Raw genomic sequence first — 19,195 nt, forward strand, 5'->3', positions numbered from 1 at the left:
GCAAATAATCAAATCCGCAGAAGTCAAAGCCACAAATGTGAAGGGCTGACTGTATATGCATACTGTGCTGCTGTCCTATTTGCTGTGAAGCTGGCTTCAGCTCAAGCAACCCAAGAACCTTGGTCCCAACACTTTAGCTCATGTCTTGCAAAGTCAGGACAACTGTGGCTTCCAGCTTTGAATCAATCCACCTGTAATGCCGTCTTATCCCTTTTTCTATGGCCTTCCACATCACAAAGTGTCAAGGGCCTCACAGCGAGGAACCTTTCTTTGCTTTTGGAGCAAACGCCTTCCACCCCGCTCTCAAAACCAAAACAAACTGAAGGAGTCCAAATAAAGAGCCAACAGTCACCAGTGTTACAAAATCTTGTATTAATCATCTCCCTTCACTTTCAATATAACGTTGATATGAAACATAGGCATGATTCCTAGTTACATGGGAAGAGAACGAATAATAAATATATGTTGTAGCAAGTTGAAATCACAAGGGTGTTTTTCACCAGTAAGAACGACAAATTGAAAACTGTACACTTGCAAAAGAAACTTCAGCATCCTTGAATGTTAAGGGTTCTTTTTTTCTTGTTTTGTGCCCAACTCCTTCGTCTGTATACTCGGGAAGCTGAATACATGTAAACAAACATGCTATTTTCCATATATGACAAATTTTCTTTTTAAAAATATGCATTGCTTAGCAACAATAACTAGGCAAAAATATTTCTTTGTGCACTAATTTTATACAGGGGAAAATGCACCCTCTCCCCGCCCTCCCCAACCAAAAAGAAAACAAGAGAAAAAGGAAAAGTCAAGGCTAAAACGCATGCAGGTACAACAGAGGGCTCTCTTGCCGATAGCTGGCATGCAACAGAATGGAAATCCAAGCTTTTTCATTTGCTTACAGTAGGCATAAATACACCAGGGTTATATATTAATAAGGGAGGAAGTGTTCTGGGCTTCTTTTTTTGTTCTGCTTTTGTTTTTAGACATTAACATTCCTATTTTCTTGCCATTCCTCCCAGAGGAATACACATTCACCTTTTATGTAAAGATTAAAGGAATACAAAAAAATAAAACTCGCTTTGCAAACTCTGATGACTTGTATAAAATCAACTGATAGTGTTTTATCATCGCTGTGTGCAAATTATACTTTCTACAAGATCTACTCTTTCTACTTCTTGACATCAGGCACATCCAGAAAACCTCGAAGGCTGTGGGAGGTCATGCTCATGGACATGTGGCCTAGAGCGGCTAATGTTCTGGAAATCTCACAATCCCTCTCTTCCTTCTACCATTTAGGGAAATATTTAGGATCTATGGTGTGATGCTATTTAACCTTGCCTCTTTTAGCCTGCGTTTAGTAACATGAGGGGCCCTGAGGCGTGGCGCAATGATGTTGCATCATGATAACCCTTATGATATGGAGAACTTCTGATCTAGCCCTGTAAAAACTCATGGAGAAAATAACTGAGAAACAAAATACTGAGTTCTAGGAGTATCTTATTCTGTAGGTAGACACAATGCAAACTATCTACAGATCTATATGCCCAACCAAGTTTGTCCATTCATCCAGGAAGGAGGACTAGAGATGGCCAAGGAGTAAGTAGCCTTCTCTCCCCTGATATCTCTGGACAACAGAGAGAAATGCCTTCCTATCTTGGCTTCGAATTGGAATTAGCAGCTAGTTTGGGCCAAAGGAGCAGGGAATGACACCTCAAAAGAAAGGCTAATTTTTCCTCAGTATCATTCTTCCTTGGCCCTGCCCAGGAAAGGAGGAGAGAAAAGGCACAGCCAGAGCAAAGGAGCAGGAGCTTAAGGAGGTTGCGTATGTCACTGAGAGCAAAACAAACTATCTGAGGGCAGGTGGAATGCGGCATCTTGACCATCAATTGTTTAGAAACAATCAACTTGCTTTGCAAGGACTTGAAGCCAGCCAGGAAAATAAAGCAGCATGTTGGGTCTTCTTTGCCATGCACGAGGCACTTCCCCAAATCCTGCTGAATCCATACCTTTAGTCTAGTCCCCAGTCTGGAGTGGCTGATGTGTACAAGGTACACTGCACCTTCCCTTGTGTAGTAGGGTTGCCAAGTGGAACACATGACAGGCCCTTCCATACCTTAGAATCAGTCTGCGAAGGGACTGCAAAGGCCTTCTTGCTCAACCCTCTGTAATGCAGGAATACACAACTACAGCACTTCTGACAGATGCCCATCAAACCTCTGCTCAAAGACCTACAAAGATGGAGAGTTCATCGCCTTCTGGGGCAGTCCAGTTCAACAGAAGGCTTTCCAAATATTTAAGTGGAATCTCCTGTCTTGTAATTGGAATCTACTGGCTCGTGTTCTGGTTTCTAGAGCAGGAGAAAACAAGCTGGCTCCATCTTCTTGGCATCCGTTCAGATAAAGGTGGTTATCTTTAAGCTTTAAAAGTTAGAAGATACTGGATCAGAAAGACATAAAGCTCTGTCTAATGGAACTGGGATGAGTCTCCTCCCTTGTGCCCCAAACCCAGAGCCTTATTGCATGAGAAAACAGAGCCAAAACAGAGCCGGAGAGTAGTGGCTTTCTCCATGCCCTCTGCGTGATTTGCAGTGCGTTGGTTCTCTTCCTAAGGGAGACAGTCATAAAAGTGACTCTTTTGTCACACTAGAAACATCAGTTTGATGAAAGACATGCTCTTACAACGTCTCTTGTGAGAAGAGAACTGAAGCCCTACCGACTACTCTCCTGCTCTGTTTCTGCTTTGTTTCCTTGTGTAATAAGGCTCTTTTTTTTTTGGCTGAGGCAGACTCCACCCAACAAAGCTATTTGCAGGCAGATGGAAAGTGTGAAAAGGCTGGTGGAAAGCAGAGGAGAATGTAACTCTGTTCCCGAAGTTGGATGCATACCACAACAGGTGACACCCATCAAACAAGGCAGCTGTGGTGTGCCTGGCACCCTCAGTGTGAAGGTGCTTCGGTGCTGGCCTCCACTGCCTTTGACCTGTAGGCTTTTGCTGTGGACGCTCTTGCTCAGAAGGAGAAGGATCCACTGCCCCAGCATGCCATGTAATATGGTGGGAAGGGATCTTTTTTTGGCACTGGGGGACTTCTCCAAGGCCTGGTGTGCACATGGGAGAATCTGAGACTTGGTGGAGGAGGCGGGTTGTGTGGCATTGCACACATGCTTGTGGGTTCATCCATTCCCATGACACTGCCCCCACCTTCTGCTGGGAAGTGATGTGCCCATGGGAGTGAGAACATGAGACACCAAGGGGTGACACCAACCCTAGTGATGCCATGAATATAACACTGAAGGTGTTATGCATCCAGCTATAGGAATGGAGGTGGTCACTTCTCTGCCCAGTAAACAGCCATGTGAAGATGGTGGGGCGTGCATCAACTAAAAGGTGGGTGTTTGTGGGGCATGAAGATGTCCAATGTCATCCTAACAACAGACACAAGTCAGAAGGCATCTCCTTTGGATGAGCTTCATGGGAATGTCCAAATAATGCGTAAGAGTGCTGGTTGCTTCGCATCCGCACGAGGCTGGCCCACTTTCTCTACATAAAGTGACACAGTTCCACCTGATGGGACTTTATGGTAAGTCTTTTTGATCCAGAATCTGCTAACCTTTAAAGCTTCAGCCTCTGTCTGTCCTGTAGTCAGCCTGGCAGTCCTGTCATGCAGACTTATGCATGAAACCCATGTGTGCACCACAGACCTGCTGGATCCACAGATGTGCATTGCTAAACAAGAATAGACTCAAGCAAAGATGTTCAGAAACCAGGCTTCTCATCCTGAAGCACGTTGACTATGTAAGCCAGCCACTGTTTTCAGGGCCAAGTCTGGGTGGCCCCTGTAGGTCTCTGGTATGCCATATTCTCATGCAATGAGGGTTAGCCATAGTGATTTCAGGGGGAATTCCAATGTCATCCTAACAGCAGACACAAGTCAGAAGGCATCTCCTTTGGATGAGGTTCATGGGAATGTCCAAATACTGCCCAAGAGTCCTGGTTGCTTTGTATCCGCACAAGGCTGGGCCACTTTCTCTACACAATGAGGGTTCAGTTCTGGCTGAGGAAATGGTGCTCAGATCCAGCTACACATATCTGTTTGCATCTGGACTGTAGTCAATATAGTATTGTTTCTGCAGTGTGGAAACACAGCCAAGGCCACTTGGAAATACTAGACCGGTTCATGTTGCAGTATAGACGGTTATCACAGTGCAGGAAATTAAGAGTGAAAAATACCCCCAATTTGTTGAGATGTTCCTTCCCTCTCTTCACTTGCCAACTACAGTCCCCAAATTATAAAGTAGCATTAAAGCCAGAATTTTTCCCTCCCCCCACAGCCTCCATCCAGTTACACATATCTGTTTGCATTTTCCCATCCAATAATTGTCATAAACGACTAAAAAAGAAAAGAAAAGCACCAATATAAATTTCATACATGATATAATCGCATAGAAAAAGTTATCTCTGGCATGGCAAGCCTGAGATAACCAGCTTAACACACTCTTGTAATGAAAGCAAGGAAGAAGAAATAATAATAATAATAATAATAATAATAATAATAATAATAGAACTCCACACATTTCTATGTAGTGAAATATTTTGCAATTTCTGACACAATCATATAATTGCTTATTATAAAACAGTTGCATTTGGCGATAAATGGGTAAATACAAAAACGAAAGGCACTGCCACTTTTTAAAAAAATACTAAACATTTGATTTCCATGGCCTCTTGCATGCAACTTTTTTCTTTTTGTATTTATAAATAGATTTACTTCTACTTTTAGATTACCTCTGGTGTTATTTTTCTTCTTAAATCTCGGTTATCTACCTGCAATCAATACAGGATTTAAGAGGGAATTTAAGTGGGCTTCTAAAAAGGTATGGGAAGCCCCTTTCGCTTACACACAAAACAGAAAATGCACACACGCACACGCATGCACCCATACAATGTAAGACAACAATGTACCTAAATACTGTTAATGGAAAAGAAGCATATTCAAAGAGGGGATAGAAGAGAAAGAAGTAAAATGGTTGCTAATAATCAGGGTTTTATCATGGTTACCAGCCATAGCAAGTTATAGGTCATATATTTATCCAAAATAATATATCTTAATAATCAGATAAACTCTGTTTTTTATACTCGGCAAAGGAATAAATAAGAGTTTCAGACTTGTAAATACTTTGAGAAACAGCTTCCTTTTCTATTCCCCCCCTTCCCTAAGATTCCTGCACAAATGACACTGCATAGTTCAGCTTCCCCCAGACAGGTGCCCTCCAGATGTGTCAGATTGCAACTCCCATAATCCCCCACCAGCTATGTTGGCTGGAAAGTTATGGATACTGCACTTCAAGACACCTGAAGGGCACCAGGATAAGAAAGCCTGCATAAGCTTCTCACAAAACATTCACACTGCCATTTTCTTGGCTTCCATGTCCAGTCCATGGCCAATATTCTGCTCCATGGTCAACACTGGACACAGCAATCTGGGCTCACCTTCGGAGCAACCAATATCACTTTGCAAGCCAATCTGCACAGGAGACAAGCCTGGCGGACTGGGTACCTTCTTCTCCAGTGCCTTAAAAGTTACCTTCCCAAACCTTTCCTTTTGCTACACTATTCCTTCTCCACTAAGCACAAAACACATGTTCCCTTTTTCCTGTTAAGCATGCATTCTTGTAAACATGGAACAGAGAAACAAACAAACAAACAAACAAACAATGTTATTTTGGCACTCTTTTTTCTCTTTGTTTAAAAAATAAAAAGGTGAATTTGAAATATTTAAAATACTGCATCTTGAACACACATTATATAGATCTCTTTTGAACACAAGATCAAAAAACGATTGAAGATTCAGGAAGGCAGCCCTTTCGTCCCTTCTCCACCCCACTTGTCACAGCAAATGTTTGGCACTAAAAGTTACTATTGATGAGACAGACAGAATTCTCACTCTCCCTGAATTAAAACTGGTTTGCAGGTACACTAACAGGGTTAAGAGGGTAACTTGTACTACAGGGGTTACGTAGACAGGCATTTTTGCACCATTCCTTTGGCATGTCCACATGCCACAATTAAGTCACTGTCTCATGTTGGTTTAACTGACTTGGCTTCCAACCTGAGGGCTCTGTAGTTCTCTGATGGCACTGAGAGGTGACAATGGATGCTTGGGATCTTCACAAGACCAAGAAGGGAGCTAAAAAATGCATGCCCACTTAAAACTGTTCTAAAGGTCAATTAAAACATGTTAGTACAGACTCAGCCAACAACAAATCCTCAGTACCTCCACAGAATATTGAAGTTCTCAGAGTAAACACATAATGATGAAACTGGTTTCAAACTAGTTTGCAACTGTACTAATTTTTGCTTGGCATCTTAGCACACAACTGTGGAAGTGTCCTTAAAGGTATTTTTCTTACACAGCACCCACCACAGAAAGAAACAAGAAATGTCAAACACCACTTCTGCTCAATGTCTAATACAATGGTGAGTACCAGTATGGCTGTCACATGGTGTGTCCCTTGTACCACGGTGCTCAGAAATGGTGGGCAGATATCCAAAACGAACAGTCTACATGAGCTATTACTTACATGATGTGATGTGCCAAGACATGACAGCTGCAAGCTATACATTTTCATTTAAAGCTAGATACTCCTGTAGGTGGCAATGGCACATAATTACAAGGCCAAGAGAGAAATGCTGGCACACGCTACGGAGTTTTGAGGCCTTTAACTATACTTCCTTTCTTCAGTAACTTGTGCATATGTTTGTTTGTGTGTGTGAGAGATATGTTCTCTGCCTTCTGCCACATCTCTAGATGACTCCAGGTAGCCACAAACAATAAAAAAGTCTGGAGCAGGCACTGCTGCTCTCATTTGCTCTGAGCAAGTCTTATGAATTGCAGGCATGCACCACTCAGTCTCCTCACTCAGTCTCCTACGTGGCTTCACATCTCCCCTAAGGTTTGGACAAAGCCAGCCTTCGAAGGCATTCTGGACTTGACTATTACAACTTGTCCAAGTTCAGCCACTACACAGTCACAGTGGGGAGCACGCAGTACAAAATAGCAGCAGCGTTGAGTCAGTCTGCATGCAACCTGATCCATACGTCTTTGGCTCTGCTTTCCTGACCCACCTGTGTGCTGACCTTGCCTGGGATCAGAGAAGAGCCAGGTCTGCTTGGTTATTTCCCCTCCTGGCCTCCAGCACCACCTCTGCCTGCCAGATCTGGAGAAAGGCAGCTGTGTCTGCCTTCCAGCACAAACACATCTCAGAACAAACACTTTATTTATAAAGAGAGCTGCTGTCTCACACTGTTTCCCTCCCGCGTGGCTTTTCGGCACAGGAAGGCCACGTTCCACCCTCCTAAGACTACGCATCTTCTGATTGCCTCACGGGGCAGGAAGAGAAATGGAATTTTTCAATTCCCCAACCAACCTTCCCTTGTGTACATTAGCTGTGATGACCAGCAGCCTAACTCCAAACATCTTAGCTTGAACTTTTAGGCCATGTTGATTTTCTTAGGAGTACTATCTGGGATTGCTTAGTTCCCAATCAGGCTTACTTGGAAGTAAAGGGCTCTTTCCAAAATTACTCTCAGAAGAACTTGGAGCTTGGGTGGGTGGTTGCAATTCTAGCTATGCAGGAAGCTACAAGTCACTGTGGGAGGAACAAATGATGTAGCTGCTCTAGAAGAAACCATTAAGGGCTCTATTCCACTCTGGCCACACAGGAATGAGCCCTAGATTCCCTGGAAATTAAGGAGGCCTAAAAGCATGTTTTTTGCTGGAGAGATCTGGGAGGTTGACCCAGTGAGGCCACCGCTCTCCACAAATTGTGCACCACTCTCTACAAATTGATCAAGGAGCAACGTAATTGGGCTTGGGTGTTTTGAAGCCAAGATGTGGCTGCTCCACAATCTTCAACCCACGTTCCTAGGTCTCAGATGGGCTCACCTGCATAGTGGACAATGCCAAACAGACAAGGCTTGGGATAGGAATGTACTCTTTCCATCAGCTGTCCTCAAGATTACCAGACTGAAAACTGGAAACAACTCCTTTACCTTTAATGGTCATGCAGAAGAGATAATTTCAGCAGCCAAAGTGGTAACAAGCAATACTTCCAGCAATTCCCCCTTCTGCATTAAAGGTAGAAGAGCCCGTTTCCAGTTTTCAGTCAATTGTCATGCTCCCACATCAGTGGCTTTCCCTTTGCTAGAGGTGGTGCAGGTAGTATGTCTCCCTAGGCTAGGGGTAGAACGTGCACAGCCCTCCAGATGTTGTGAGATTGCAACTCCCAGCATCACTCACCTTTGGCTATGCTGGTTAGGGCTGTTGGGATTTACAGCCCATCATCATCTGGAAGGCTGCACCATTCTCATCTCTGTTTTTTTCTGATGGCTCTGTGAAAAGCACACAAAGGGAAATCAAGAGCTAGGTAGCCCTTCAGGGGGATGGAGTTGCCCACTAGTTTCAAGAACACGTCTGGTTTTGTATTACAGTGCCAAACAGAGAAGAAGAAAAACAGCCCCTGAATGGACATGCCTCTGTTCCCTCATAAACATCTTTCGGATGTTGTTCTTCCTAGGATATGGGACCAGCTGGGCCAAGTCCCTAGCGCACAATCTTTTTAAAAATCTCCCACTTGTTCCCTCATCTTTTCTCTCTCACACTCACACACACTCACACACACAATCTAAGGTACAGAACCTCTACTGCAACTTCTCCTCAGTCCACTCTTCAACATTTTTTACTCCTTTCTTTAGCACCCTGCTCTGACCAAGAGTGGAAACACAAGAAAAAGACACAAGTGCCCGAGGCCTTCGTAAGAAGCAATAGCTCGGCAGTTATTATTTTAATAGGTAAAACCGCCAGCTACGATGCCAATGAAACAAAACAAAGGGGGTGGGGGAAGAAAAAAAGGTGAGAAAGATGGGGGGGGGGGGGAAGAAGAGAGAGAAAATATACACACTCACACAGGTAACATGCAAAAGACCCTTTATGATAGTGAGAGGAGGAAAAGCTCTGGATCCTGACACCTGGAAGCAAACTCCGAAGGGTCTTGACTGATCCCTCCCTTGCATTTTGTTGTGCTTGGCCACCCCACTACCCTAATTACCTGTTGTCCTCCTCCTGCCTCTCCAGGATATTTCAGCCCCACACACTTATAGTTTTATATAGGGACCCTGACCTAGAGCAGCAGGAGGTGCGTTTGTTTTTTGGGTGGAGAGAAGGAGGGACTGGCCATGTACAACAGCTTCCAGGTTGCAAGGTGCTGGTATGGGGCCATCTCGCATATCCCACTCCCATGTCACCGAGCGAATGCTGCAGGAAGAGAAGGCAGGCGGAGTGCCCAGCACGCTCTTTTCTACCCACTATCATGTAAACAGTGCACAAAATTCAAAGCCACTCATTTTGAACATTGTGGAAGGGAAAGGACTTTCTTCTTGTTCTTCCTTTCTTCACCTCTCCCTCCCCCAAATAAAAAGCACAGCTCCAGTTGTGGGGTTGAATGTCAGTGAAATGCAGTGCATATTTACAGACAACAAATGTGTTCCTTCCTTCTTCTTGAACACACTTTAGCAATATACTTAAAAGTCTCTTCTTTATAATAAAAAGAAAGAAAGAGAGAAAGAAAGAGAGAGAGAGAGAGAGACAAAGATAGATAGATACGACACAGAGAGAGAGGGGCTTGCATCTTGCCTCCCACTCCCTGTGCCCTCTGGAGGCTCGTACACATATTCTCTTGCTCTCAAGATGCCTGCCCTTAGACACTCTTACAGACTATACTGGGATTTTTGGCTTTAGATGAAGCCGTCCAATTTTTCCTGCTTCCCACTGAATACCCAGCAGACCCCAGTACTTGTTTTGGATGACATAATGGTCAAGATAAGCAACCCTTTCACAAAATGAAAACAGAGACAGAGAAGAGAAGGTAGAGAGATAGAAGGAAAGAATAAAAGAGCAATGAAAAGGTGGCAAGACATCTCCAGGGGTCCTTAGCACATCCAGGGATTCGTCACCAAAAGTTCCCACTGGGCCAGCAGCCACATCCTTCTCACGGCCAGCGTTTTCACACCTCCGCCTTCTAGATTGTCGAGGTCCTGTCCACGCCATCTGCAACAACATCCTCATGATTATGTGCCCTCGAACATTATCTCCCTATATTTTTTTTTGCCATTTGCTCAAAAGTTATTTTTAAAAAAATCTTGAACAATTTGTTCATGTTTTCATTCCACTGGTAAATGGTTTCAGAGTTTCTGGCTCCAAAGTTTCTGCACTTTTGATTATGTAGGCTATAGGCAATGTGAGAGAGTACTGGACTACAACTCTGGAGACAAGGGTTCAGATCTCTGCTTGGCCATGGAAACCCACTGGGTGATCTTGGGCAAGTCATGCTCTCTCAGCCTCAGCGAAGGAAACCAACAAATCTGAAGAAATCTTGCCAAGTAATAGGCAATGTGCAAACATAATAATGTATGTGTTATTCTTTATTAATTTCATGTAGTTCTCCTTTACCTATTGGCCAAAACACATTGGGTTTTCAGCTACTAAAAAAACCCACCTCCTTTTATCATCTTGAAACATGTTGCCTGTTTCTCTTGTAGACTTCATTGGATGCATCCCAATTTTTATGTTTTGGTAGCTACATCAAGCCTTGGCATACCAGAAACTAAAGGCTGGCTGGGGATACTCCTATATAGGAGCTACTTTAATATCGGGGTGGTAACACCAACCAAAGGTTTGCTGTTGTGAGGCAGGTTATCTGTCCACCTCACCACCAGCTTCACCAAATAAACTTGGCAATGTGGATCATTTAATGAAAACCAAAGGCTCAGTCCATTGGGAGATGCTTCTGGACAGCACAGTCCTTATTCAGATGAATGGGAGCTCTGTGGATGCTCTTTGCAAGAGAGGGGGAAACTGCTATGCAATGCCAGTCACTTGGAACCAAGCTTGGCAAGATGACATCACTCTTGTCTCCATCAGCCGAAAGGCTCAGGATCCCTAGCAAAATTACAAAGGCCTCTTGACCCAGCAGGGAAACACAAAAACATTGGTGAGAATATGGTGAAATGAAAGAGATGGGTAGGTGTAGGGTAATTTAAGTTTCCCAATGCTTCAGCCTTCAGTAATGAACAAAAAATATCAAAAATATCAAAGACAAGCCTTTTAGGGTCTAGTTTTAAATCAGCAGAATAGCAGAAATGTGCCTTTGTCTAACTATGCTTCCCTAAGAACTGAGACTGACTCAAAAAACAACACATGCGTAGCTTGTACAGTGGATCCTTGTTATACGCTGGGGTTTGGTTCCAAGATCCCCCGTGTATAACAAAATCCGTGTATGCTCAAGTCCCATTAAGTATAATGACATAGCAAAATGGTGTCCCTAATAAAAAATGGAACATCAAGGTAAATTTATACTTTTTTGGAACATTTTCAAACCGTGTATGCTTAAATCCGTGTATAAAAAATCCGTGTATAAGAAGGGCCGACTGTAGTTTAAAACGAAAGTTTACTAATGGTTTTAATCTAGATTTACATAGAAGCTATCTCCTAATCCAGCTAGTGAAAAATTCAGGTAAAAAGAAATATTTATCTCACCATCTTTCCAAAGAAAGTTGAGAGGAAGAAGATGGAAAACATGAATTTCAGTTGAAAATCTTCACAGTTAGTCCCAAAGCAGGACTGACCTAAATTGTTAGTTTGAATGAGAGAGAGATTGAGAGAGGAGTTTGCATGCAGGAAATCCCTATCGATCTAAGGTGGGGGAGTGGGGGGAAGAGAATGCAAAAATCTTCCAACAGTAGGGTGGTGGAACAAAAGAAATGGCATGCAGGTTGAAACCTGCTCAGTCCATTCTCTCAAAAAAGAAAAAGAGGACAATGTACAATTACGCAGAACTGGGATTACAGAGGGCCCTTGGTCTCTGCTGGGGTTTGGTTGCAGGACTCCCCGCAGATACCAAAATCCATAGAATAAATACAATGGCATAGTAAAATGGTGTCCCTTACATAAAACAGCAACATCAAGGTTTGGTTTTGGGAATTATATATATATATATAAAATATTTTCAAGCCATGGATGCTTGACTCCATGGTTGAAAAATCCATGGATACAGAGGGCTGACTGTAATTTATTTATATAGTGCCATAAGTGTACATGGTGTTTTACAAGTAAATCAACAATAAAAAACCCCAGGCAGCCCTGCCAAAGGTATTGTTATTGTTGTGTGCCTTCAAGTCGTTTCTGACTTATAGAGACCCTAAGATGAACCTATAATGGGATTTCTTGGTATGTTTCTTCATAGGGAGTTTGCCATTGGCATCCTCTGAAACTGAGAGAGTTTGAAAATGCCCAAGGTCACCCAGTGGGTTTCCATGGCAGAGTGAAGATTTGAATCCTGGTCTCCAAAGTCCTAGTCCAACACTCAAACCATTACACCATGTTGGCATTGGCTGCCAAAGTTGTACTAGCTAAATTATATATAGTGGACCTTTCCCACCCATGATGATTTGGTTTTGGTGGGGAGGACTTTTCAGACTTGAAGCACACAGAATATTGCTGTGAAGTAACAACAAAAACAGAAACTGAACTAAGCCAAAATTCAAGAGATCCATTTTCTGTCTCTTTAAAACAGGCAACAAGAGCCAGTTGTGGTACATCTCAGCAGGATGTACTTTAAAGCAGTTGCCAAGAAGAGGATTCCTACCTCCCTGCAAACTCTTATCCCCACCAACACTGCTCATGTTCAAAGACATAGTTGTGTTACTCTGGAAAATCAGTATGCAAGGGGATATTGTAGCACCTTTGAGACTTGCTGAAAGAAAGAAGTTGGTAACATGAGCTTTCATAGACTTGAGACTACTACTGCAGATGCATGTTTACAACGCCTAATGTTGTAGAAGTCACAAAAATCTCTGGTAGGGGAAAATTAAACTTTTAAAGCTTAAGACTGGAGCCTCAGTTTAAGATACAATGATGAGGGGATGTATAGTATATACAAGAACTTAGGCAGAAGTCTTTTTTTACAAAATCATGCAGTTGTAGCAACTGAATGACAAAAGGCTATGAGTACAAATTCACCAATAAAAACAAGCATTATTTGCAAACTATGCATGTCACATTTGTCCTTAATCACGCTGACATTCTAGCCGGTGTTTTTATTTCTAGTGCAAGTTTTCATGGACACAGTCCACTTCATCAGATGCAAGACGGTGTGAGGAAGTGGGCTATGTTTCCTCAAAACCTTATTGTTTCATCCCAGTTTGTCTCAAAGCACCTGTATATTACTGCAACTGAAATGGAGGAATTACCTCTTGGTGTTTCTTAGTCCTCTTCCAAACTAAGCATTACAATATAGTCTTTTGCATGTTTACGGAGAAGAAGTCCGAATGTGTTCAACAGGGCTCACTTCAAGTAAGGGGTGTAACACTGTAGCCGAAGAATGTGAAATTGTACTTCTTGTTGTTTTGTGCCTTCAATCATTTCTGATTTATGATAATCCTAAGGTCAATCTATCATGGGTACACACTTGCCTATCTTCAAAGATTTAGCATCTTGGTCTCTCCCACCCTTTTCCATTTCCTGGGGTAGTCCTGTTTTTTACCACCCAATTCAATAAAATGTGTCAATTACTTTTTGCAATTCTGCTGATGAAAATTGTTGTTATTGTGTGCCTTCAAGTCACTTCTAACTCATGGCGACCCTAAGGGGAACCTATCACCTTTCTTGGGAAGGTTTGGTCAGAGGGGTTTTGTCTTTGTCTTCCTGAGGTTGAGAGAGTACATCTTGCCCAAAGTCACCCAGTACGTTTCCATGGGGGTGTGGAGATTTAAACCCTGGTCTCCAGAGTCGTAGTCCAATACTCAATCTGCTGCACCATCCTGGTTCCACTGATGAAAATAAGAGGGGAGAAATAAGAGCAGTACATACCTCCCAGGGCATGTTCAGTCATACTGAGGCACAAGGACTCCAGCCTGTTATTGATATCAGGTTCTGTCACTGGTACCTGGAACTCTGCAAAGATAATAGGAAGAACATTTTTTAAGGTAAAAGCAAACCCATTTCCAGTGTGACTGAAGGAGCCTGCAGCAGCCATTTCTGACCTCACCAACCGTGCCTGCTGGACCTGGAGGCCTAGGGAGGCTCATACAGGGAGATACAGGCTGCAGTCCAACATCCCCTTGATAGAGTGTAAATATCCACACACAGAGATACACTATGTGAACACTATGTAATCTTCAGGCACAATAACAATTTACACAATGCATATCAATAACCAGGTGCCATTGCACAATATGCAGTGCAGAATACATGATGCCCAGCTGCGATGCACAATATGTAACTGCAACACACAATCCACAACAGCTATCAGCAGAATATGTCTGTTGGGCCATGCTGAGGTTTTGGCCCCACAGGCGTAGTGTGACTTATGCATGTGTATGTCTCTTAAGTGGATGCCAACCACAGTCTGCCAGATAATTTTAAAAGCCTTCTTAAAAGACCTTTCACAAAACTTTGGGAGAGAAAGAATGCTGAAACATCACACCCACTCAAACAAACAGCTTCATTTATATATCGCTTCATACTGAACTAACCGTGTCTAAGCAGTTTACAACTGTAAGCTAACCCAATGCCAGTTTTCCACTGTGGGTGGGGAGATAATGGGGTGTCATTAAGGAGAAGAATGGCTTTGGCCTACCTGGCTGCTGGAACATAAGCATTGTTTGAGGAGAGGTGTGGACCGGCAATGAGCGCGTCCTCTGGACCGAGCTGTGACTCCGGCTAGGCATGCTGTTACTTCCTCCAGGGTTTGCAAACCAAAGGTTCTATGGGGAGAAGACAGAAGGAGCACCATGAAGCACATGAAAACAGAGAGGAAGGGGAAGTTATGCAGAGCTCTTCCTACTGGCATACTAGTCAACTCTCCTGATTTGGCAGGGATAGTCCCAACTAATCCTCCACTGTCCCATTTTTCTGATTGCTTTGAAAATGTCCTGGTTTCTCTTTCCTTTTCCCACTTTGCTCTTTGCCTTCAGCTGTAAAGTGGGGCACGGTAAGAAAAGAAGACCCTATTACATGTTTGCTGTTGTTAACCACCTTTGACTCAATACCAACTCATGGCAACCCTGTAGATGAGACATCTCCAAGACTCCTTATAATCCACAGCTCTGCTCAAGTCCTGCAGACTGATGTCTATGACCTCCTCAATAGAGTCCACCCATCTAGCATGCGGTCTTCCTCTCTTTCTATATCCCTCCACCTTTCATAGCATTATTGTCTTTTCTAATGTGTCAGGCCTTCTCATGATGTGGCCAAAGTACAATAGCCTCAATTTAATCATCTTGGCTTCCAGGGAGACTTCAGGCATGATCTGTTCAAGGACGCATTTGTTTGTCTTTTTGGCCATCCACAGTATTCTCAGCACTCTTCTCCACCACCATATCCCAGATGAATTGATTTTCTTCTTATCCATTTCTTAGCCATTACATATGGTTAGACCCAAAATCAAGGGAGCAACAGCTGCCCCCAGTCTGCAGGATGTGAACAGGTCTGTTGGTAACAGAGTCTCTTGGAAGTCTCTCATTCATAGGACGGAGAGCAACTTGATAGCAATTAACCAAAACAAAACAAAACACCCCCCCTCAAAAAAAAAACAAAAAAAAAACCCTGGATTAGGAACTTCATAGGATGAAGCCATGGCAGTTAAACTAAATACAGTGGGCCCTTGGTATCCACTGGAGTTTGGTTCCAGGGCCGCCCATGGATAACAAAATCCGTGGATGCTCAAGCCCCATTAAATACAATGGCTTAGTAAAGTGGTGTCCCTTATATAAAATGGCAAAATCAAGGTTTGTTTTTTGGAATTTATATACTTGCAAAATACTTTCAAAAAATGGATGCCTTAATCAACCGATAAAAAATACATGGATATGGAGCGTTGACTGTAGCATGAAAAGGCGCCAAATTCACCTTTCCTGAACAAACACATTTGCTGTATATGGACAATTTATGCTACATGTTTTGGGCCACCTTGGTTGTTTTGGGGGCCCTGCCCTTCCAAAACAAAATGGCTTTGAGGGTCACATGCAGTCTCTGAACTAACACTTCTGAACTAACATCAGGTACCTGTTAACCCTGAGGACAATAGTTAAGGTTAATTACCGTTAAGGAAACAAGCCAAGGTAGTTAACCATGGTTTGACTTTGGCTTGTTTCCCTAATCAATGGCTAGCCTCATAATGGACTCATGGTTGGTTTTAAAACTTCTGATCTCCTTCTCATATCCAGCAAGAAAGGAAAGTAGTACACAAGCCTGGGAGCTCTTTGTAATTTTGAATGACCCAGTGATTACGTGAATCAAGTTTGCCAGTTCCATTCACATCCTCACTTCTTTTGTACAAGGTTTTATCTTAACTTTCTAAGGGCTGTGTGTGTTTCTAATAATAGCAGCATCTGAGCCTCTCCACCCAGAGTCGCTTCTCTTTTTCTCTCTCCTTCCTTCCTCTCCAAAGCATTCATTTCCATTCCATTCCTGCCTCCCTCCTCTCTTGGCTCTCCTTTGCTGGACCTCTTTACAACACCAAAGAGAGTGAAAACAGGAAATGCCTGCAGAGTTTTCTGGCTGACTTTACATTCTCTCCTGCCCCTATCCCTTTTAAAATTAAAAATTAAGAATGATGCAGTTGAGACGGAGAAAGGGAACAGGAAAGAGGATGTCAAAACAACCTACAAAGTTGGCTCTCCTGGATCTCAGTGTCTGCATATGTTCTTCTATGGAAGTAGCTGGACATTTTTGTCCAGCGTGGGAGAATGTCCACAATTAGTTCAGGGTTGTGCATGTGGTGCCATTGTGTGCCTTTGGATGGGCTATCTTCGCAACAAGTTTGGAAATGTCAGTTAGTTCAAAATACAGCAGCCAGACTGACTGCTTGTACATTTAGTAGTGAGCATCACACACCAATATGAAAATCACTCCATTGGCTGCCAGTTAGCTTCCAGGCAAAATACAAAGTTGTTGGTTGTTACCTTTAAAGCCCTACATGGTTTGAGCCCAAGTTACCTATAAGATTGCCTCCTCCTGTATAATCCACCCATACACTCAGGTCCGCTAGAGGACAGCTACTGAGAACACAGATGACCTACAGCTGTATATGCATAGCTCTAATCAACTTTTGAGCCTTAATAAGGCTAGCTTTGTAGTGAGCCTTCCTCTCTCTCCCTCTTTTGCTCACTCTATTCTCAGCCTTCTTTTCTGTTGCATTATACTTGTGTTATTTGATTGTTTTATATAGTTTGTATTATTATTTGCTATTTGTTATTATGTTTGCCATTACTACTATGCTTTATTTTGTGTCCTTTGTATATATGGGTTTTGTATGATTCTGTTGCATATATTGTTTGTTACCCTTTTAAGCATTTATAGATAAAAGCCTTTTTATAGTACCTTGTCTCAATTAGTCTCTTTTTAAATCCATTGTTCCAACACAGATTAGGTTGGCAACTGTCACCCAGAGGACTTTTTTTCTGCCACCCCTAGACTAAAATGACCTGCCAGGAGAGATCTGATAGCTAAACATGCTATCTTTAAAACAGTATTGAAGACATACAGTATCTTTTTCAGCAGGCTCACTCAGTAGATTTCGAACTATAGTCAGCCCTCCGTATCCACAGATATTTTATCCATGGATTCAACCATCCAGTGTGAAAACATTTAAAAGAGTACATAAATTCCAAAAAGCAAACCTTGAATTTTCCATTTTATATAAGAGACATTATTTTACAATGCCACTGTATTTAATGGGACTTGAGTATCCATGGATTTTAGTATCCATCAAACAAACAAACAAACAAACTTCATTTATATACCGCTTCATGCCTCCTAAGCAGTGTCTAAGCAGTTTACAACTGTAAGCTAATTTGCCCCCAACAATCTGGGTACTCATTTTGCGACCTCCTCGGAAGGATGCAAGCCTGAGTCAAGCTTGAGCCCTTTTGATGGTTTTGAGTGAATGGCTGCAGTACAGGCATTTAAGCACATTTAACCACTGTGCCACTCAAAAGGGCGGGGAGGGGGGGTTTCTTGGAACCAAACCCCAGCTGATACCAAAGGTGAACTATATGAATTTTAAATTAGTATATTTTTAATTTTATGTCAAATGATTTTAATGTGTCCTATGTTTAAGTGTTTTAACTTATGTGTTTAATATGTTGTACTTGTAAGGAATGGATGCTATCCACATATGCTTAAATCTGCAGATGGCAAGTCCGCAAATACCGAGGTCCCACTATATTGTACTGTATTATATTATATGCTAAAGCCATGCAGCAAACAAATAAATGCTCTGCATGACTGTGGTGTGTGCGCAGCGCTGCAAGCATGCACCTCACTGTTTGCAATGGAGTGCGAGCATACACAGGATTTCCCTTATGCCAGGCGGTGGGTGGGTGTCCCCTGTATGAGGGAAGGGCCCATTGAATTATATTATTATTCAGATGTGCATGGATGAGTATGCACATGCACACACACATTCACTGAGTTGTGTGTTTAGCTGCACACTGCTGCCACACAGCTGTATAGCAAAACCAACTCTACACACGGAGATTTAGGCTTTTGGCCCATAATTCACTGTGTGTTTCATCGGATGAGCTGACTTTCCCTGCCTCCTACTGTATGAAGGAACTGCCCACCCATCTCCAATCAATAACGCACCTGTCTTCCTTGTTTCAGGATGGCGGGATTGGCAGCTGCGTTGCGCTGGGTGGCTCCCAGGAGGCTGGTGGGGCCCAGAAGGCCCAGCCGCGAGGTGGGGAGGTTCCGGGAAGGGATTTGGAACTGGCGTGGGTTCCGCCGACCCATTCCTGTACCTACAGATCCAGCTGTCGGTAAGGAGTTCGACTGGCCAAAACCTCGGCTGGGGAAAAAACACACACACACTCATATCTATCTATCTATCTATCTATATATACACACACATACATACACACAGCACATCACACCACATATATACATGTCCAGTGGGAAGCACATTATAAATGCAAAGTCTATTGCCTGTGTTTGGAATGATGTGTTCACAAGACATAACAGAAGGGGTTGAAAACACACTGCAGGATTAGTCCAGTTTGAGACCTCTTTAACTGTGTCAGCTCAGTGCTAAAGAATCCTGGGAATTGTAATTTATAGTGGCACCACAGCTTTCCGATAGAGAAG

The 19,195-nt window shown here is 42.9% G+C and overlaps 1 protein-coding gene across 2 annotated transcripts in view; it reads right to left on the reverse strand.

Annotated features, from left to right (window-relative positions):
* Window positions 1-355: 355 nt before the first annotated feature.
* Window positions 356-19,195, reverse strand: part of SAMD4A (sterile alpha motif domain containing 4A) — a 140,313-nt gene continuing 121,473 nt past the window's right edge. For both annotated transcript variants that reach the window (XM_042445297.1, XM_042445288.1), the window contains 4 exons: window positions 18,698-18,899; window positions 14,688-14,814; window positions 13,919-14,002; window positions 356-10,099 (listed from right to left, as the gene is read on the reverse strand). In XM_042445297.1, the coding sequence (XP_042301231.1) occupies window positions 10,071-10,099; window positions 13,919-14,002; window positions 14,688-14,814; window positions 18,698-18,899 (442 nt within the window). In that variant the 3' untranslated portion in view covers window positions 356-10,070. The remainder of the gene's footprint in view (window positions 10,100-13,918; window positions 14,003-14,687; window positions 14,815-18,697; window positions 18,900-19,195) is intronic.

The sequence above is a fragment of the Sceloporus undulatus genome, chromosome 1 (genome assembly GCF_019175285.1).
Source record: "Sceloporus undulatus isolate JIND9_A2432 ecotype Alabama chromosome 1, SceUnd_v1.1, whole genome shotgun sequence".
NCBI classification, from domain to species: domain Eukaryota; kingdom Metazoa; phylum Chordata; class Lepidosauria; order Squamata; family Phrynosomatidae; genus Sceloporus; species Sceloporus undulatus.